Source organism: Eriocheir sinensis, chromosome 51, assembly GCF_024679095.1.
Source record: "Eriocheir sinensis breed Jianghai 21 chromosome 51, ASM2467909v1, whole genome shotgun sequence".
NCBI lineage: Eukaryota > Metazoa > Arthropoda > Malacostraca > Decapoda > Varunidae > Eriocheir > Eriocheir sinensis.
In genome coordinates, this window is record NC_066559.1 from 3,442,994 (window position 1) to 3,461,147 (window position 18,154).

Sequence of the window (18,154 nt, forward strand, 5' to 3'; positions counted from 1 at the left end):
AGTTATGTATTTTTCATTTATCTCACTTTCTAGCTATTCCTTCCTGTTCTTTCCGACGCTCTCTTCTTCCATCTTTATTACCTCGTGTCAGTTTCTATCCCTTCCCATCCTTCTTTAACATACTCTCCTTTCCCATCTTTTGTTTTTCTTTTTCGCTTTATCATCTCGACTTGCTTTCAATTCTTTCTGATCCTTTTTCCACACACTCCTCTCCCATCTTTTTCGTTTTTTTTCCCCCTCTGTTACCTCGAGTCATTTTCTATTTCTTCCGATCCTTCCTCACACGCACATCTCCCGTCTTTTTTTTTTCCCACTCCTTGTTTAGTTGCAACAATAAACTATCAATCAATCAATCAATCCTCGTGTCGTTTTCTATCCCCCCATCCTTTTCCACCATCTCCCCTCTCCCATCTATTTATTTTTCCTTTTTCCCTTGCGTCACTTTCTCCTCCTTCCCATCCTTCTTTCCTCCCCTCCCCCCAGCACCACATCTACCCCATCCAAAGGCTTTCCTCCCCTCCTTCGATTGCTCTTGTCTGGGCTTGATGGTCGGCCCCGAGCCCGTCATGGCGCAGGCAACTGTTTATAGTGGCGCTATTATAATTGGCTCATGCTGCCCCCCAGAGCTCACTTTTTTTCCTCCTTTACTCCCTTGTTAATTCAAAATACGTACCTTGGAAAAAGGAAGAAAACAGGAAGAGAGAACGGGTCGCTTTAAAGCCACAGATGTAGCCTTACGATTGGCTGAGCTCTGAAAATAGGCTTGTGATTCGCTGGGAGTCCGATGACGTCATCGCCGGCGCTAACCCGGTCAGCGGCCTTGCTGCCTTGGGGCAGTGTCACACTGGCCGTTTTCTTCTAACCGTTGTGGCTACTGGCAACGGCCGTGCGCCCATCCGGGAGCGAGTTGTCAGTTGTCCGTAACCTGGTGTCACACCGGGCCTTTTTCTTCCCACCGCGTTGGCGGCAGCTTGGGCAACCGGCAAATCCAACTTTTCCGGGTGTGCGTCACACACGCCCAGGGTCGGTTGCCCGTATCCACATCCACAACGTAAACAAAGCACTTGCCCTGTATCGACATGGCGTCGTCTGCTAAAGTAAGGGCTGCTGCGGCTTGTGCTGCCATTACCCAAGTTATGGATTTATTGCATCAGTTAAATGGCAGGAAGCTGTTGTGGGTGTGGCGTGTCTGTGGGTCCTCCGTGCCAGTTCTCATTGCCACCATTGCGCATGAGCAGCCAACCCACCCATCTATACTCCGACCACATAAACACGTGGATCGAGTAACAACGAAGACACACACACACGCACGCACACACCAGACTCATCATGAACCATGGCAGATGTTTCTCACAAACAAAAACGGCTTTGCCATTTCCTAAAGTGTGTTAGAACTTATTTGGTGAGTGGTTCATACAAACCAAACATACCCAATGGCAAGAAGAGAAGTGTTAAAGACACCTGCTCTCTTCTTGCCAAGAGCTAGGTTTGGTTCATGTGAGCCACTCACCAAATACGTTCTAAAACACTCAAGAAATGGTGAAGTCGTTTCAGTCGTTTCAGACACGACCCTCTAGACTCCTTGCTCTAGAAATCAGTAATCTTACAAAGGTTGAAAATGTGAAAGACATACATGTTGTGTTGCTGGATTTATTGATTTATTTCCCAGTGATAACAAGTTGAACAATTACAAAGTCTGGACGTACAAATCATAACCATCAATCATCCACGGCAAAGTCTCCCCTGTAAGTTTATTGGGGCGCTGCATCTTGTGTGCCCGCCTGTGGGTGTGCAGCGCGCCATGAGGTCGTCCTTTCTTATCCGTAGCGCCTTGAGTTCATGTTATTCTTCATGGCCGTGGTACCTAAGGGGTGGAAGTTTGGAAATCAATCTTCCTGCGGGGTCTGTCTCTTGGTCTCTTAAAACATGCATAAAAATAACATGAAAATAAATAAAGTCGCCTAAGCACTCCTTTAAATTCAAAGTAAACGTGCAGTACTAACCTTGGTTTGATTTTTCTAGGTTGATGCGGCTTGGGTAGTTATTTGGTGTGCGCCCTCTCATGGAGTCTTTTATCGGGAGGTCGCGATCAAAGGGGAACCAGCCTGGGTATCTCGGTTTTGGGGTGGGCGATGGTACAGTTGTTGCTTGTCTCTGATGGTACGCGTAGGCCTTGCGAAGCCTGTGAGCCTCATAGGCGACAGGGTCCCTGTTTCTCCCTGCCGATCGAGGGTCAGCCTGCGAAGGGGACGTACCCAGCCACACGGCCTGGTGAAGGAAGGAAATACGACAGTCACCAAGCGGAAAAGCAGATCTTGTTGATCCTGTATAAACCTCTGAAATACTGTGCCCGTGCGTGCTTGTGTGTGTGTGTGTGTGTGTGTGCGTGTTGGGTGCAGGGCGTGTGAGGCAGCCAACCCACCAGCAGCAGACCCAGCAGGAGCGGGGCGAGGGACAGTCTCATGGCGACGGTTTGAGGGTAGCCGCTTGCTGCCGCTCTTTTATACCCACGAAGCCTTGATAGCGATGCCCCGCCCCGCCCCCTGCAGTTCCTCCATTACGTGTTTTATCCTCTCATCGCCTCGCCCGCCTGTCTTCCTGCACTACCCGCCCTTCCCCCCATAACTGTGCTCGACTTTTCTCTCCATTTGTAATTACGCATCAAAGTAACCAATTAACCTCCTTCACAAATAACGCGACCCGAAGTGTTGTGGCATCATACACTGCTGGCGGGCAATAGCATCACTCAGCATTGTCATCAGTAGTATCATAACTCAAATTAATAACGACTGTCATTTGTCTTAACTTAATAACAGGAGATAGAAATTCAACGCATGGTCCGGTTCCTTAAGCATTAATTTTCTATGTTGTTTTTTGTGGTCTGGTGTATAATTAAAATCCCACTCTCTGTTCTCTCTCAGGCGGCCTGGAGACGAGACATGGGCGGACACGGGTGACGGATGGGCGGTATGTGCCGTGGGCTGGCTGGGGGCAGGCGGCAGGCTCGGCGGACCGGCAAAAGTCACCAGAAATTGAGTCTTCAGGGGAAAGAGTGCACACCCTCCCCCTCTTCCCTCCCAGACGCAGGGACGAGGAGGGGCGCTGAAGGTTAGGTTCTCTGTTGTGTTGACCCGTGTTCAACTTCCTTACTTCATGCAACTGAAACTCTTAAACTCAAGTCCTTACTTCCTGTGGCTTAAACTCACTTCTTTACCTCCCGTACACGACTGACACTCATACTCATCACCTCTTTATTACACTTTTAACTCAAGTCACTTCCTTACTTCCTTATTTCCTACGACGTAAACTCTTTCACCAGACGAGTTCCAGTACGCCTCAGGAACTCAACTTGATCGTGATTTTCGGTATCTTCCTCTGCTTCTATTTCTACAGAGTGTGTTATGGGGTTTGTTTTATTAATTTTGTCTTTCCTTGGTCAGTCTCCTGTGCCTTGAAAGGAAAAAAACACCCTTATACACACCATTCACTGCTCACACAAACACGTCTCGTTTTTTAGATGATGGAGAAATCGTTGTTTTGGTGGTCGTATCGATACAGAAGAATTGGTGTTGACAGGGAAAGTGGGAGGAGGAAAACTATATACATATATCATAATTAAGTCATTTAGATGCATGATTAATAAGATACATAGGATACATAAGATACAGTAGGATACATACATCAGTCCAGTACATGATTTTCTTCTCTTGGGCGCTGCACCGATCACCGCAGATTATGGTCACAGGTACAAACAGACATCGTTATAAGAAACACAGACAGAGAAGAGAAAATCGCCCCCACCCAAAAAAAAATAAAAATGTGCATCTATACTTTCCCTCGGCCATTACAATCACGCATCATCATAATCATCAGCCTCTTCGGAAGACACGGGGTAAAACAATAACTAAAAATATGGGACAGTGACGTATCGTGGACCATAAAAGATAAAAAGAAAAAAAAAAAGAAAAGAAAGAACGAACAACGAAAGTGTGGATGTGGGTGTTTCCGTAGCCCTTACCAGCCTGCAGCGCCATTCTTTACACTAAGGGATGAAGGGGAAAAACTAGAATTTGCTTATATGAGGCTACGGGTCTTGCTGGGGTCATTACAAGCGTACGCCGAGCACCCGTCAGCATCTAGAGACGAGGGAAGGAAACATACGAGATAAGGAAAACAAACTAGGGAAACGCGAGGGAAAGAGGAAGGAAAAGGTAAACAAATACAGGAGACAAGGAAAACAAACATATGAGAAACAAACAGGGTAACAAACATTACATAGAAGAAAAAAACAGGGAAACAAACATCACATAAGAGAAACAAGCTGGGAAACAAACATAAGATAGGAGAAACAAACATAACATAGGGGAAACAAACACAATATAGGAGAAACAAACGGGGAAACAAACATCATATAAGAGAAACAAACACAATATAGGAGAAACAAACAGGGAAACAAGCATAATGCAGGAGACAAGGCAAACATAGAAAACTTAGAAGACAAGGGAAACAAACATGGGAGAAAAAGGAAACCGCGGGAGACTAGGGAAACAAACACAAGGATCAGCCTCAGTGTGGATCTTGCCGGGTGGAGCGAGTCGACGATCCACCCTTCTCCCCACGCACTGCCGTTTCTGTGGTTTCAAGGCCCATAGATTTCGTTGTTGTGCCGGTGTGGCGTTGAATTCCGTCCCTCTATCGGGAAATGTCCCAAATTGAACTGCGCATGCGCGGGCTTTGCTGTTTTGTCCATTTCACTCACTGCCCTGTCATTCAATAGGGACGGAATTTGACGCCACATCGGGGCAGTGAACGTCTTGCCTTGTTGAGAGTTGTCCAGTGGTGCTTCGTGTCTTTCCTGTGGTAGTAGTAATAGTCGGTCGGGAGTTTTGCCTTTGTAACGGCACTCCCTGATGTGTCTACTGTCTGGGTCTATTGTGTTGCGTTGTGGTGTTGGTTGGCCGTGGACTGTACTGATCCATCTTTCATTCAGTCCAATCATTCCGCCTCTGCGTCGGGGAGGACTGTGACTGACCTGCCTCTTCATGTACTACTTGCGCCAGGCTGAAGGTCTCTCTGCCTGTTGATGGGCGTTGTCCCTTGTCTTTTCTCCTTCCCATGATTCTTTCATGTTCCACTTCGACCATCGCTTCGGTCCTGCTGATGATGCGGAGATCCCTGCAGCGGTCTCTTCTCTTTCCCCTGAGTTTTTCATGTTCCATTTCGGCCATCGTTCCGGGCCCACTGATGAGGAATTCCCTGAGTTGGTCTCTTCTCTTTCCCCTGAGTTTTTCATGTTCCATTTCGGCCATCGTTCCGGGCCCACTGATGCGGAGTTCCCTGAGTTGGTCTCTTCTCTTTCCCCTGAGTTTTTCATGTTCCATTTCGGCCATCGCTTCGGCCCTACTGATCCGGAATTCCCTCTTGCCTTCGATGTTCGTTGAGTGTTCCTTCGCGACGCCTTGCCCTTGCATCTCTTCTTCAGAAAGCCCCAACACCCTGTCTCTTGTGTGTCTGACTCATCACCACTCAGCTCCGTTCCCCAGTTGGGTACATCTGGCGCGTTGTCCTTGCCGTACTTCACGACCCTGGACCTCTTCGTCTTCTCGCTGCCTGCCTCCGTGCACAAGGCAAATATCTGTGGTGAGGGACAGCCAAGTCACAGGTGTTATATACGAGCAGTGAAGGAATATACTGGTGTAGAGAAGGACAGGATGAATAGATTTCGTAGTCGTATGTAGTTGAGTCAAGCAAGTTATTAGAAATTGAACATTTGCGGAGCACACTAAAGCAAAGACCCTCAAGACACAGCAAGAATTCAATGTCAGCGAGCTACGACTTGTTAAAGAGACCATTTAAAGAGGCGTATTTGGCGACATAGGGAAAAAATTAAGATTCTAAATTTTAAACTGCGACGCTGATACAGGAAACTAGGCTCCATGATTGTTTTGTATTTCATGGACCACTTATAATTCACAAATCAGCGATAAAACAGCAAAAACGCATATAAACCTTCATCAAAACAATGGACCGAGCAGTGTCGCGCCATATCAGCGTGCGGGAGGGTCATAAGAGGTGAATGCTTGCCTAAATTCAAACCTTCAAGTAACATTTTAATACAGTTTTTCCTGACCCCAACTTTCTCTCAAGAGATTATAAACAGAGTATGATGATTTTACGGGAAAATGCAATATTGTCGCCTCATACGCCTCCTGTACGGAAGATATTGTAGCTCCTAGCGTTAAAACGTGGCAGTATTTTTTTATTTTTTTTTTATTTTACAGCTAAGGAGACAGCTCAAGGGCGCAAAGAAAAAAAAAAAAGAAAAAAAGGCCCGCTACTCACTGCTCCAGTATGTTAGATATATCATCACCTCAAACTCTCATTTACAAAGAATATACTATTAACTTATGAATGGACGTATATAAATGACAGTAAGGAAAAGCTATGCACTGAAAGGAAACAGCTGAATATATCACACAGGACGAAAGGAAAAAAATATGAAAGTTATGAATGTAAGGTCGAAAAAAAAAAAAAAGATGAATATGTGGCTTAGTGACAATAAAGAGAAATTAGGCAGTGAAATGAAAAAGCTGAATATGTCACAGGACGAAAGGAAAAGAATGCTAGTTACCAGAGCCAGCAGGAGCAGCACCAACAGGAAGGGGGCAGTCGGCAGCTTCATGGCGGGGGCGGCGTGAGACTCGAGCCACGGATTCCCCGGCGCCGCCCATATATCCCCAGGGGCGCGTGGCTTCCTGGTATACCCTATCGGACCTATACTATCCGTCCCCGTATCGCCGCTACCATCGCTATTGTGTTGGTCCCCGCGGCAGCATCAGGTCCAGATTCTGAAACATTGTGGCGCCAAAGCAGAGACATGGTTTTCGTAGTGGATTTAGGCATTTCCATGGGTAGTTTGATGACCCTGGTGGTAATTTGCCCATTCTTCTGTACCGTGAACGTGTAAAAGACTCACTACAACCCTTTTCGGCCTTTGGGAACGATGGGAGAGGTGGAAGCGTTTGAGAATCCCGACCAGCGTGCCAGATTATCGTACTCGAGCATAGTATTTACCGGTTTCTGACGCCTAACTATTGTCAAGAAACATCAGGATCTAACTCTTTTAACGATAACTATAAATGAGTTTTGTTGTTGGAGCCCAGAAGACAGTTTTGGGGTAGGAAGTCGGGAAGTATAAGCGGCTGAGTACGACAATCTGGCAACGTTGATCCCGACCTCAGTCTCCCCGCTGCGGTCTCGTCACCTCTCCCACGCTTCCGCCTCTCATCTCAAATGTTTTTTTTTATTCCATTGTTCTTGTTCTCCACCAATCCCGAGAGAGACTACCACGCTTTTCGGTTTGGTGTATGGAACCTTTTTTTAAGAACAAAAGAATAAAGAAAACATTCGTAGCATATTCTACCTGATGGAGAGGAATTGAGTATGATATTTTATTTGTTTTATATATTGAATGTTTGATTACTTATCTTTGTCTGTCGCATGTCTGTAGTAGCGGTAAAAATCAGCCTAAGAGTTATGGTCAGTAATTGTCCTGCTTTGTGAGAGAGAGAGAGAGAGAGCGTACACACACACACACACACACACACACACACACACACACAATATGTACGCCTACCGTGTAATCACGTATCCGGGAATAGCTAACATATTTTCTTCAGTCACTTTATCGCCTCGGGAAAGATTAACCCCCACCTGCTGCTTTGTGTCTCCGACTTTTGTCTCACCAGCGTGAAAATGTTGCCCTATATCTCATACAGGTTTTTTTTCTAATATTAGGTTTCTTTTTTTCTTTTTCTTCTTCTTCTTCTTCTTCTTCTTATTATTATTATTATTATTATTATTATTATTATTATTATTATTATTATTATTATTATTATTATTATTATTATTATTATTATTATTATTACAAAACAATAATAATAATAATAATAATAATAAACGGTTTATTAAGTGATTGCAGCTGTAAAGTTGAAAATATACACGTTAAAAATGCAATTTTGAAATATAATAGAAAAAAGAGAAAAAAAAAGAAAAAGGGAAAATATACATGGGAGGGGTATAGGGGGTCTGGGGTGGTGGGGGGGAGGTGAGGTGGTGGAATGCAGTGCGTTGGGGCGGTGTGTGTGTGTGTGTGTGTGTGTGTGTTCTCTCTCTCTCTCTCTCTCTCTCTCTCAAAATTCAGCCTTCAACTCTCGTTACTCATTAAGGTTCCGCCTCCTCCTCCTCCTCCTCCTTCGCCTCCTCCTCCTCCTGAAGATCGAGATTCGCTTGTATATTTGATGCTGGTCCTGGCAGGTGTGTTGGAGCTGCACCTGATGAGGTTACCTAGCCGCGACCTTGCTTCCTCCTCCTCCTCCTCATCCTCATCCTCCTCCTCCTCCTCCTCCTCCTCCTCCTTCTCCTCCTACTCTTCTTCCTCCTTCTCCTCCTCCTCGTCATCCTCCTCCTTGACCGAGGAGAATCTCATCCCTATCAGTTAACATAACTGACAAACGAAACTTGCAAAAGTACTTAGACAAACTCGACACAAATGCTGTAAGTCAACCGGACTCGACGACTTGCCACCCAGGCTTCCAAAAGAACTCAAGCAGCAAATGTTCAAGCCGCTCACCACCATCTACAATCTGTCATTCCAATAAAATAGAGTTCCCTAAGGCTGGAAGCAAGCGAACGTAATACCGACCTTCAAAGAGGGAGATAAAAGCATGGCCTTAAAATACAGGCCAATTAGCTTGACTTCAGTGACAGGGAAGTTTTCGAGATCATCAGAGACAAACTCGTCAAGGTTCTTGGAAACAACAATATAATTTCTAATGCCCATCACGGTTTCAGGATTAAGCGCTCATGCTTAATCAATTTACCTGACTTCTTCCAAGTTATAAATGAAAACTGGGATCATAATATCCCCAGTGACGTTATATATCTGGACTTTCAGAAGACTTTGACAAGGTACCACACGAACGACTACTCAAAAAACTTTAGTTGGCGGGATTAGGAGACGATCTGATTGCGTGGAGAAAAGATTCGCTCACTGAAAATAAGCAGTGAGATGTACTCAACGGGCAGGCCTCCAAATGGCTCCCGGTCACAATTGGAGTGGTACAAGGGTCAGTGCTGGGACCCATATTCGTTATTATATATATCAACGACCTAAAACTAAGGTTATAATCCACCCTTTCTAAATTTGTCGACGATACAAAAGTGGGTGGGAAGGCCTTCATGACCGCAGACTGCAAAATCATTCAGAGAGATCTATCAGTAGCGACTTGAAACACACAAAGCACGTTTTCGTTTTCCTTCCTCCATTAAGCCTCCTTGGCCTTCCTCCTATTATTAAGATTTCTCTTTGGCCTTCCTCCTTTAAAATTTCTCTTTGGTCTCCCTCCTTTAAACGTATTGGATTTCCTCCTTTAAACCTCTTTGCGCCCTCCTCCTTTAAATCTTTTCTTTGGCCTTCCTCCTAATATTAAACCTTCCCTTTGTTTATTTCTCCTTTAAACCTTCTCTTTCGCCTTCCTCTTTCAAACCTCTTCTTTGGCCCTTCTTCTGTTATTAGACGCTCTGTTTGCTCTTCCTCCTTTCCTCAGGGGCGACAGTTCCATCTCCAGCGTTTTTCATCTCGATATACCCCGCACCCCTCCTCGGCACATACCCATACAACATCAATTTCGACTCTGTAACTTTCCCCCTTTCCCTATCATGTAACTGTATGGCCCGCCAGCTTCGAGTCATAAGTAACGTTCTCCAAATAGGTAGGTACTGTTGGCGTGTCGGTGCTATGGAAATTATTGAGTGTGGTATGCGTGTCAATCAACCGTTAAGCCTGTGTTCCGAAAGCCCGAGAGTTGTTGTTGTTGTTGTTGTTGTTGTTGTTGTTGTTGTTGTTGTTGTTGTTGTTGTTGTTGTTGTTCTTCTTCTTCTTCTTCTTCTTCTTCTTCTTCTTTTGGGTTAACCACATTGCTATTTTTTTAATCTTTAATTTATTACAGAGAGGCCTTGTCGCACCTGCTCTGTTCATTTTCAGATTAAATATATAGTCCACAGAGAGCTACGGCTCAATGGACTAGTGGCTCTTAAAACACTGTCCAATTTTGTCTATGTGATTATCTTAAGGCCAATAAACAATTCTCTCTCTCTCTCTCTCTCTCTCTCTCTCTCTCTCTCTCTCTCTCTCTCTCTCTCTCTCTCTCTCTCTCTCTCTCTCTCTCTCTCTCTCTCTCTCTCTCTCTCTCTCTCTCTCTCTCTCTCTCTCTCTCTCCTGTCAATCTATATCTACCTATCTATCTATCAGCCATCGCCTGAGTGTTAGCGTACGGGCCCTGCATTCACCGCGCCATGGACGACGTCGGTTCGAATCCGCCCGCTACCACCTGGAATTTTTCAGTCACCGCCGAGTGGCCTAAGACTACCCACATGCTGTCCTGAAGATCACCCATCAACCCAGCCTCTAGAAGAAACCGTCCAAGTGAATAAAAAATGAGTTCCGGGGGGCAGCATGAGCCAAACATAAATGGGGCCACTATAAAGATTGCCTGCACCATGACGGGCTTGGGCCAACCACCAGGCCCCTGAAGAAAGCCTACTGGCGCTACAGGCGAAAACGTAAAATACAAATAAATCTATCTATATGTTTTTGTATCTATCTATCTATCTATCTATCTATTTATCCATCTCTCCATTTGTCTATCTCTCTGTCTATCTCTCTGTCTCTCTCTCTATCTATCTATCTATTTATCCATCTCTCCATTTGTCTATCTATCTGTCTATCTCTCTGTCTCTCTCTCTATCTATCTATCTATTTATCCATCTCTCCATTTGTCTATCTATCTGTCTATCTCTCTGTCTCTCTCTCTATCTATCTATCTATTTATCCATCTCTCCATTTGTCTATCTATCTGTCTCTCTGTCTCTCTCTCTATCTATCTATCTATTTATCCATCTCTCCATTTGTCTATCTATCTGTCTATCTCTCTGTCTCTCTCTCTATCTATCTATCTATTTATCCATCTCTCCATTTGTCTATCTATCTGCCTATCTCTGTCTCTCTCTCTCTCTCTATCTATCTACCTTTCTATATAATATCTATCGACCTATACGCGATATCACAGTATGAAACTTGGTACCACACGACCGATACTTAATTTTGGGTCGACTCTGAGGCTGAACCAGACACCTGAAAGGAACCATTAGAGGCCCTGTGTAACTATAGTGCGTCGTGGACATCGGCAATTACTCCCCGCCCTCGCCACCTCAACACCCTCTTATCACACTCCAAGTCTTCCTTACGCATGGTCAGTATCCCAGCGTATCCCCCCTTCCACCTCCCTCCCCTCTCGCCCCTTCTTCCTTTTCTCCCCATCGCTCTGTATACACCACCAGTAGCTCCTGTTCTTAGCACGGCAGCGGTGGCCTTCTACTTCCCACCCTTGTATTGGTTTGGTCAGTGTCGCTCTGTCTGTTGCGTGTCCACAGTCTCCGATACGGCCCCGCCTCGCCTACTGTCCTCACAAGCTAACGTTCAGTCGGGTCTGTCATGCGTTCGTTCTTGCCGTTCCTTTGCCCCACGCTCGCCTTCCATGTTGTTTAGGTCTGAGGGTCGAGGTTGGTGATGTGTTACAGTGGGTTTAGGTCAAATACAGAAAGAATGTGGTGCATATTTTCTTAAGGTGGTTATTCTCAAACACTTAGTTCAGGGCGGAGGGTTAAGGTGGCTGATGTGCTGCAGTGGGTTTAAGTCATCTCAAAGTACAGGAAGGATAGGGTGCGTATTCTCCTAAGGCTGGTGTTCTCAGCCTCTATTAGCCGATGTATCCCTTTTATTTTTACAGGGAAGGAGGGAGGTCAAGGGTATAAAAAAGAGAGAGAAAAGAAAAAAAAACACATCGAGCCTCTATTAGCCGATGTATCCCTTTTATTTTTACAGGGAAGGAGGGAGGTCAAGGGTATAAAAAAGAGAGAGAAAAGAAAAAAAAACACATCGAGCCTCTATTAGCCGATGTATCCATTTTATTTTTACAGGGAAGGAGGGAGGTCAAGGGTATAAAAAAAAGAGAGAAGAAAAAAAAAAAACACTTCGAGCTCCTCCCCTAAAGAAGAAAAGTAAAATTAGGCAGATTGACCTCTCTTTTGGCCACTCCTCTACATTTTTTTTTAAAGGAGCAGTGCATGGCGGGCTTTTTTGTTTTCTATTTATTTTTGCCCTTGAGCTGCCTCCTGTACTGTAAAAAAATGAATGAGTGCTTCGCGTTGCTGGTTAAGTTTTCCTGACTGAGAATACAGATTTATAAAGGGTAAAAAATAAACAAAATCGGCTTCGTTTATTCTGTCATCTGTAGTCGGAGCGGGACTTTAAACAATAAGCTTAATAAGTAACAATTATATAACTTGTCCCACCGCGTTCCCTGTATCACTGTGTCAATCAAACTGCGGCTATGAGACACATAACTTAGCAACTCCCAAACCCTATCGCGTGCCTTGGGCTGCGTGTGTGTCCAGCGCGGGAACCCTTGCCCTAAAGCTTTACTGAGGGTCTGATGAATGAGCTTCCTTTCGTTTTCATAGTGGCGGCCGAAAGGTATGGCAACCCATTTGTACACACATTCAAGTCAGGCCTCGTACCAGAAAATAATACTTGTGGAAATTAAGATGAGTGTAACGTTGTCGAGATATACTTTGAGTAAGTCCTCGTTGTGGCAACAGAGCAGTCTGATACATCAGACCAATTTTCCCTAAAAAGTTTGCTTCTCCCGAAATTTAAGTAGCAATTAGAACACCTGACTGCTTACAGCACTGATATAGTAAACTCACTCCAGCACGTAATATATTCTTGCAGGTAAAAAAAAATCCATTATTCCTATAGACTCCTCGCGTGCATGACTACTTATTATTTTATTTCCCTCGTCAGCCCCGGGAGGCGCGCCATGACCCTGTTCCACCTGCTCGCCGTGGGGATCGTCATGCTGTGCGCCACCGCCACCCTAGCCGCGCTGCGAGCCGGAGGGGGCGTGAGGGCGGGCGAGGATGCGGGGTTGAAGGTGGGCGTGACGCTGGAGGCGGCGGTGAGGCAGCTGGCGGAGAATCACCTGCCGGAGTGTTTCCTGGTGGTGGTGGCGGCGGAGGAGCGAGCCTCGACCCTCACCCCCATGGCCAGGTGTGTGTGTGTGTGTGTGTGTGTGTGTGTTTTCTTTGTGCTCCGTATATAACACATTAATTCTACGCTATGTAACTAATTAATTATTTATTGATCATCATGGTGAAAACAAAGATCCTAAGGAGATATTTATTAAGAAGCCAAATGAATGTCTTTCCACGTGTTAAGGCGACGAAAAAAAAAAATGGTCATGCTTTGTGTGTCTGGGGTGGGGTAGGTGTGGAGGGGGTGTAGGTGTGGAGGGGTGCAGGTGTGTGTGGAGGGGGTGTAGGTGTGGAGGGGTGCAGGTGTGTCTGGAGGGGGTGTAGGTGTGGAAGGGTGCTGGTGTGTCTGGTGGTGGTGTAGGTGTGGAGGGGTGCAGGTGTGTGTGGAAGGGGTGTATGTGTGGAGGGGTGCTGGTTTGTGTGGTGGGGGTGTTGGTGTGGTGGGGTGGCGGTGTGTGTGGAGGGGGTGTATGTGTGGAGGGGTGCAGGTGTGTCTGGAGGGGGTGTAGGTGTGGAGGGGTGCAGGTGTGTCTGGAGGGGGTGTAGGTGTGGAGGGGTGCAGGTGTGTCTGGAGGGGGTGTAGGTGTGGAGGGGTGCAGGTGTGTCTGGAGGGGGTGTAGGTGTGGAGGGGTGCAGGTGTGTCTGGGGCGTGAGTGTGTACGTCAGTAGGTAAATATTTATTGCCACCAGTAAATCACACATACATAAATTCATATGGAACAAATTCACTTAGCAACGGTCTGTCGAGTCGTAGCTCCATGACAGTCATATAGTTATTGTTTCAGTTATGCACATTGTATATACGTACTTATATATATGCATACAAACACATACATTCATACATACACAAAAAATTATATTGACCTTACACAAATCATATCCTGCTTATAAAGTAGGAGAACTAACTTAAGAGAGATTCTATAAATTTTAAGGATTAAGAATTTTTTTTATTTCCCTTTTAAATGTATGAATATTGCTTGATTTAAGACTATCCTTATTTAATGGCAGACTATAAAATAACTGAGGTATGTGTGTATGTATGTATGTATGTATGTATGTATGTGTGTGAATGTATATGTGTATGCATGAACGTGGTATTTATCAGTTATTTCACAAAGGAACACAAAGGAAGAACAAACAACAGCAGACCCATCGCTTCTCCTAAAGGTCCCTCTGGGCGGTGTTCTATCCTTTCGTGTGGGTGGGCGTGGGTGAGGCCGCCGCCACAGCCACTGCCACCACCACCGCCTCCACCGCCCCCACTACCACCACCAACACCACCACCGCCGTCGCCGCCTCCGCCCCCACCACGGCCGTCCCCATCGCCGCCGCCGCCAGCCACCTGCAGCGGCATCTACAGGTGCGCGACCCGAGGTTCACCTGCCACGCCTTCCTCCTGGACCTCTCCCAGCCCCTTCACTCCGACCCTCTGCTGCAGTACGTTCATGATGGCAAGCAGACAGACAGACACACGGACAGACAGACAAAGACAGACCGATACACACATACACACAGACACACATTGACAAATACACAGACACACAGTAAAGACAAACATTCACACAGACATACATAAACCTACAGACAGATAGACAGAACGACATACACGCAGACAGGCAAACATTATATCAGACAGACACACAAGCAAACAGACACAAAAAGAGACAACACACACACACACACACACACACACACACACACACACTTCATGCAAACGCGCCATCCATCATTTAAACTCGCCCCATGCTCTCTCTCTCTCCCACTGTTCCATGTCCTTACCAAACAACCTTTCCATATTCTGCCGTTTTTACAAGTCCTTCTCTTCTTTTCCCATTAGCAACACACAGCACCGGTAGTGTTCTCTCTCTCTCTCTCTCTCTCTCTCTCTCTCTCTCTCTCTCTCTCTCTCTCTCTCTCTCTCTCTCTCTCTCTCTCTCTCTCTCTCTCTCTCTCTCTCTCTCTCTCTCTCTCTCTCTCTCTCTTTTCACGACACTTTCTTACTCTTCTGTGTTCTCGCGGCACCTCATTTATGTACTACAGCCAAACAAGACCTTCACATACTACATACATACTTTTCCATACATTATTCTGAGCGTACGGCGTTGTGTGTGTGTGTGTGTGTGTGTGTGTGTGTGTGTGTGTGTGTGTGTGTGTGTGTGTGTGTGTGTGAGCGTGCGCCCGCGCAATATCTTTATTTCTTTGACCCGCCTCGTGTGCCGTAAGCAAATAATCCTCCCCACACAGGTTCCTAGAGGACACACATCTGCATCTATGGCCGGAGACGCGGGTGGTAGGCGTGGGTCCCCCGCTGCCCTCCCTGCCCGACATCCGCGCCCTGCTCACCCAGCCCGCCCTCCGCAACACTGCCCACGCTCTCTTCCTCGCCCTCCACGCCCACTCTGAGGGCTCAGTCGACGCCTCGGGTTCAGAAGCGAAAGAAGGAGGGAAAGAAGGGAACTGCGACGGCAGAAAGGCTCGAGGCGGTGAGTGATGGTATCTGCAGTATTGTATTTGGCGTAGTCAGGCCTGGTCGTGGGGGGCTGTACCTGTAGCCCTGAATATTTTATAAATGGCCCCGAATCTAAAATAGCGTTTTCTCTCTACAAAAATAAGAGTAGTCCCGGCTGGGACGAACACAAAGTTTTAGTTCCTGTTTTAACTAGAACTGATATATCTTGTAAGGAAATCAATCGGTGTGATCCCGTCCCGCTCACGTTCGTATCGCGTGCTCTGGGCCACTCGCCACTCTGGGGAAAATCTAAAAATTATTGGACTGGGCTAAGCCCCCAGGGTTTCAAGATCCCAAATACGCCATGGACTGTTATTGTTATTATCATTATTATTATTATTATTATTATTATTATTATTATTATTATTATTATTATTATTATTATTATTATTATTATTATTATTAGTAGTAGTAGTAGTAGTAGTAGTAGTAGAAGTAATATTAGTAGTAGAAGCAGTAATAGTAGTGGTAGTAGTAGTAGTGGCAGAAGGGACCGGCTCCTACGCTGCTGAACATTTATCAAAGCATTACCTTGAGGCGTCACGCGTGACTCCGGAAGTCAACTTGAACAACATCAGGTAAGGCTGTCTTGAGACACTCACTCAGACCCACTTCCGCGGGCCAGCGTGTTTCTTCCTTACTTTTTCTGTGTCTTGAAACTTGTGACGGGAAGGGCCAGATAGGACAGTGCAGGGAAGGGTAGGGCAGATAAATATGGGACAGTGCAACACAACGTAAAATAGAAAAGGACAGGGAAGGGGAGGATAGGGAAGGACATCACCGAGCATCACAGAGCGGGGCATGACAGGGATTAGCAAAGTAGGACAAGGCAGGGCAATCAAGGTTAGGTCGAGGCAATGACGGTTAACTCGGGGCATGGCAAGGAAGGACATGGCAGGGTAAAATAGGGTAAAACAATGTAGAGTAGAGCAAGGGAAGGGAGGGAGAGAAAGAGATTAGGGCAGACAGAGACGGATATGGTATAACTTGTCAGAACAGAGCAGGTTAGAGTAAGGCATGACAGGGGAGAAGAGAGCAAGTTATATTAAGGCAGGATGACATTGCAGAGTATAAGGCAAGACAGAACAATTAAATAAAGGCAGGATAGGTATTGAAAGGAAAGGTGAACAAGAGAAGACAAAATAGAAGAGGTTAGGATGAAGGGAGACAGACAGGCGAGCCATACATAACGAGGCAGATAAGTTAACATTTCAATAATAAAAACACAACATCTGGCTCATAGCGGTAACGGCTTCCGACAGACAGACAGGCAGACAGACCCACCAAGAGACCATTATCAAGAAAGAAATACGTAAAGAGCAAAAAATAAAAGCTAATTGGAGGTGCTGTGGACGGCAGGTGTGCGGAGGTGACACAGATCTCACGTCAGGTGCTGGAACAACCCCCCAAGACCCCAACTTCCCCCACCCCTTGTAACCTCACCCCCTTCTTCCCCAGTCTCCCTCCTCCCCTTCCCCGAGTTATGCGTGTGTGTGTGGGTCATGTTTGGGTGCTGAAATAATCTCCCCAACTCCCCTAGATTCCTCCTCTAACCTTTCTAACCTCCCCCCATCTTCCCCAGTCCCCTCCCATCCCCCTTCTCTAGGTTATGTATGTGTGTGGGGTCGCGTGTGGTTGCTGAAATAACTCCCCCCTCAACCCCTTACATTCCATCCCTCCCTCACCCACCCCCAACCTTTGTTACCTCTCCCCTTTTACCCCAGACCTATTCCTTCTCCCTTCCCCTAGTTACCAGTGCGTGGGAGTCGTGTGGGAGTGCTGGAACAGTCTCTTTTCTGTTTTCCACCCCTACATCTACCATCCCCACCCTCCCCCAACTGTTTAGCCCATTCCCCTCTTCCCACCTATTCCCTCAGGTGTGTGGGGATTGAGGGCCGTTTGGAAGGTTCGGAGCCATCCCCACTCTTTACCTTTCCACCCCCCCTAGCCATCCCTACCTTATTAACCTCCACTTATAATCATCTCCATGCTCTTCTATCTCTCCACCTTCTCCCTCTCCCTGTCTCCCTCTCTTCTTCAGCTACGAAGGTGCTGAACTATTCCCCCCTTCCCCACCTTACCCCCAACCCCACTACCTTACCCCCCAATCCCCTCTTATAACCTTCCCTCCCTTCCTCTTCCTCTACTCATCTCCCTTCCAGTGTGTGTGCGTGTGTGTGTGTGTGTGTGTGCGGGAAACAGCTCACCACTCCCTCCTGTCCCACTCCTTGCCCCTGCATCCTCACCCACTCATTCCCCCTCCTAATGAACCTCCCTCAGGCGTGTGCGGGGGGCGCGTGGAGGTGTTCCGTCGCTGCCTGTACTGCCAGAGAGGAGGTGAGGGCGTGTACCTGGTGACCCGCTGGAATGCCAAGGCGCTGCACGACACACACGCCAGCACGCCCGCCACGCCCACCCCGAGCCTCTTTCCAGGTAAATGCGTGCGTGTGTGTGTATGTGTGTGTGTTGTCGTTGTTGTTGGGGAGGTTA

The 18,154-nt window shown here is 46.5% G+C and overlaps 2 protein-coding genes across 3 annotated transcripts in view; one reads left to right on the forward strand and one right to left on the reverse strand.

The window, feature by feature from the left end:
* Nucleotides 1-1,634: 1,634 nt before the first annotated feature.
* On the reverse strand, nucleotides 1,635-6,698 carry LOC126982549 (uncharacterized). Of its 2 annotated transcripts, none has more exons than XM_050834698.1 (3): nucleotides 6,632-6,698; nucleotides 2,004-2,268; nucleotides 1,635-1,864 (listed from the first exon to the last, which is right to left on the reverse strand). In XM_050834698.1, the coding sequence occupies exons 1-3, from the start codon at nucleotides 6,680-6,682 to the stop codon at nucleotides 1,818-1,820; spliced, it is 363 nt and encodes a 120-aa protein (XP_050690655.1). In that variant the 5' UTR covers nucleotides 6,683-6,698; the 3' UTR covers nucleotides 1,635-1,817. The 2 variants fall into 2 exon arrangements, with proteins under 2 accessions (XP_050690655.1, XP_050690656.1); XM_050834699.1 differs by lacking the exon at nucleotides 6,632-6,698 and adding an exon at nucleotides 2,423-2,521.
* Nucleotides 2,974-18,154, forward strand: part of LOC126982548 (glutamate receptor ionotropic, kainate 3-like) — a 36,005-nt gene continuing 20,824 nt past the window's right edge. Inside the window, exons 1-5 of the mRNA XM_050834697.1 lie at nucleotides 2,974-3,108; nucleotides 12,926-13,171; nucleotides 14,323-14,592; nucleotides 15,400-15,638; nucleotides 17,945-18,097. Of these exons, the coding sequence (XP_050690654.1) occupies nucleotides 12,942-13,171; nucleotides 14,323-14,592; nucleotides 15,400-15,638; nucleotides 17,945-18,097 (892 nt within the window). The 5' untranslated portion in view covers nucleotides 2,974-3,108; nucleotides 12,926-12,941. The remainder of the gene's footprint in view (nucleotides 3,109-12,925; nucleotides 13,172-14,322; nucleotides 14,593-15,399; nucleotides 15,639-17,944; nucleotides 18,098-18,154) is intronic.

Bases quoted from the DNA above. Each gene is read 5' to 3' on its own strand.
- LOC126982549 (XM_050834698.1), bottom strand. From the start codon at position 6,682: ATGAAGCTGCCGACTGCCCCCTTCCTGTTGGTGCTGCTCCTGCTGGCT. The intron at 2,269-6,631 runs GTAACTAGCATT...TTCCTTCACCAG, and splicing joins TGCTGCTCCTGCTGGCTCTG to GCCGTGTGGCTGGGTACGTC. The intron at 1,865-2,003 runs GTTAGTACTGCA...TCCACCCCTTAG, and splicing joins CCTAGAAAAATCAAACCAAG to GTACCACGGCCATGAAGAAT.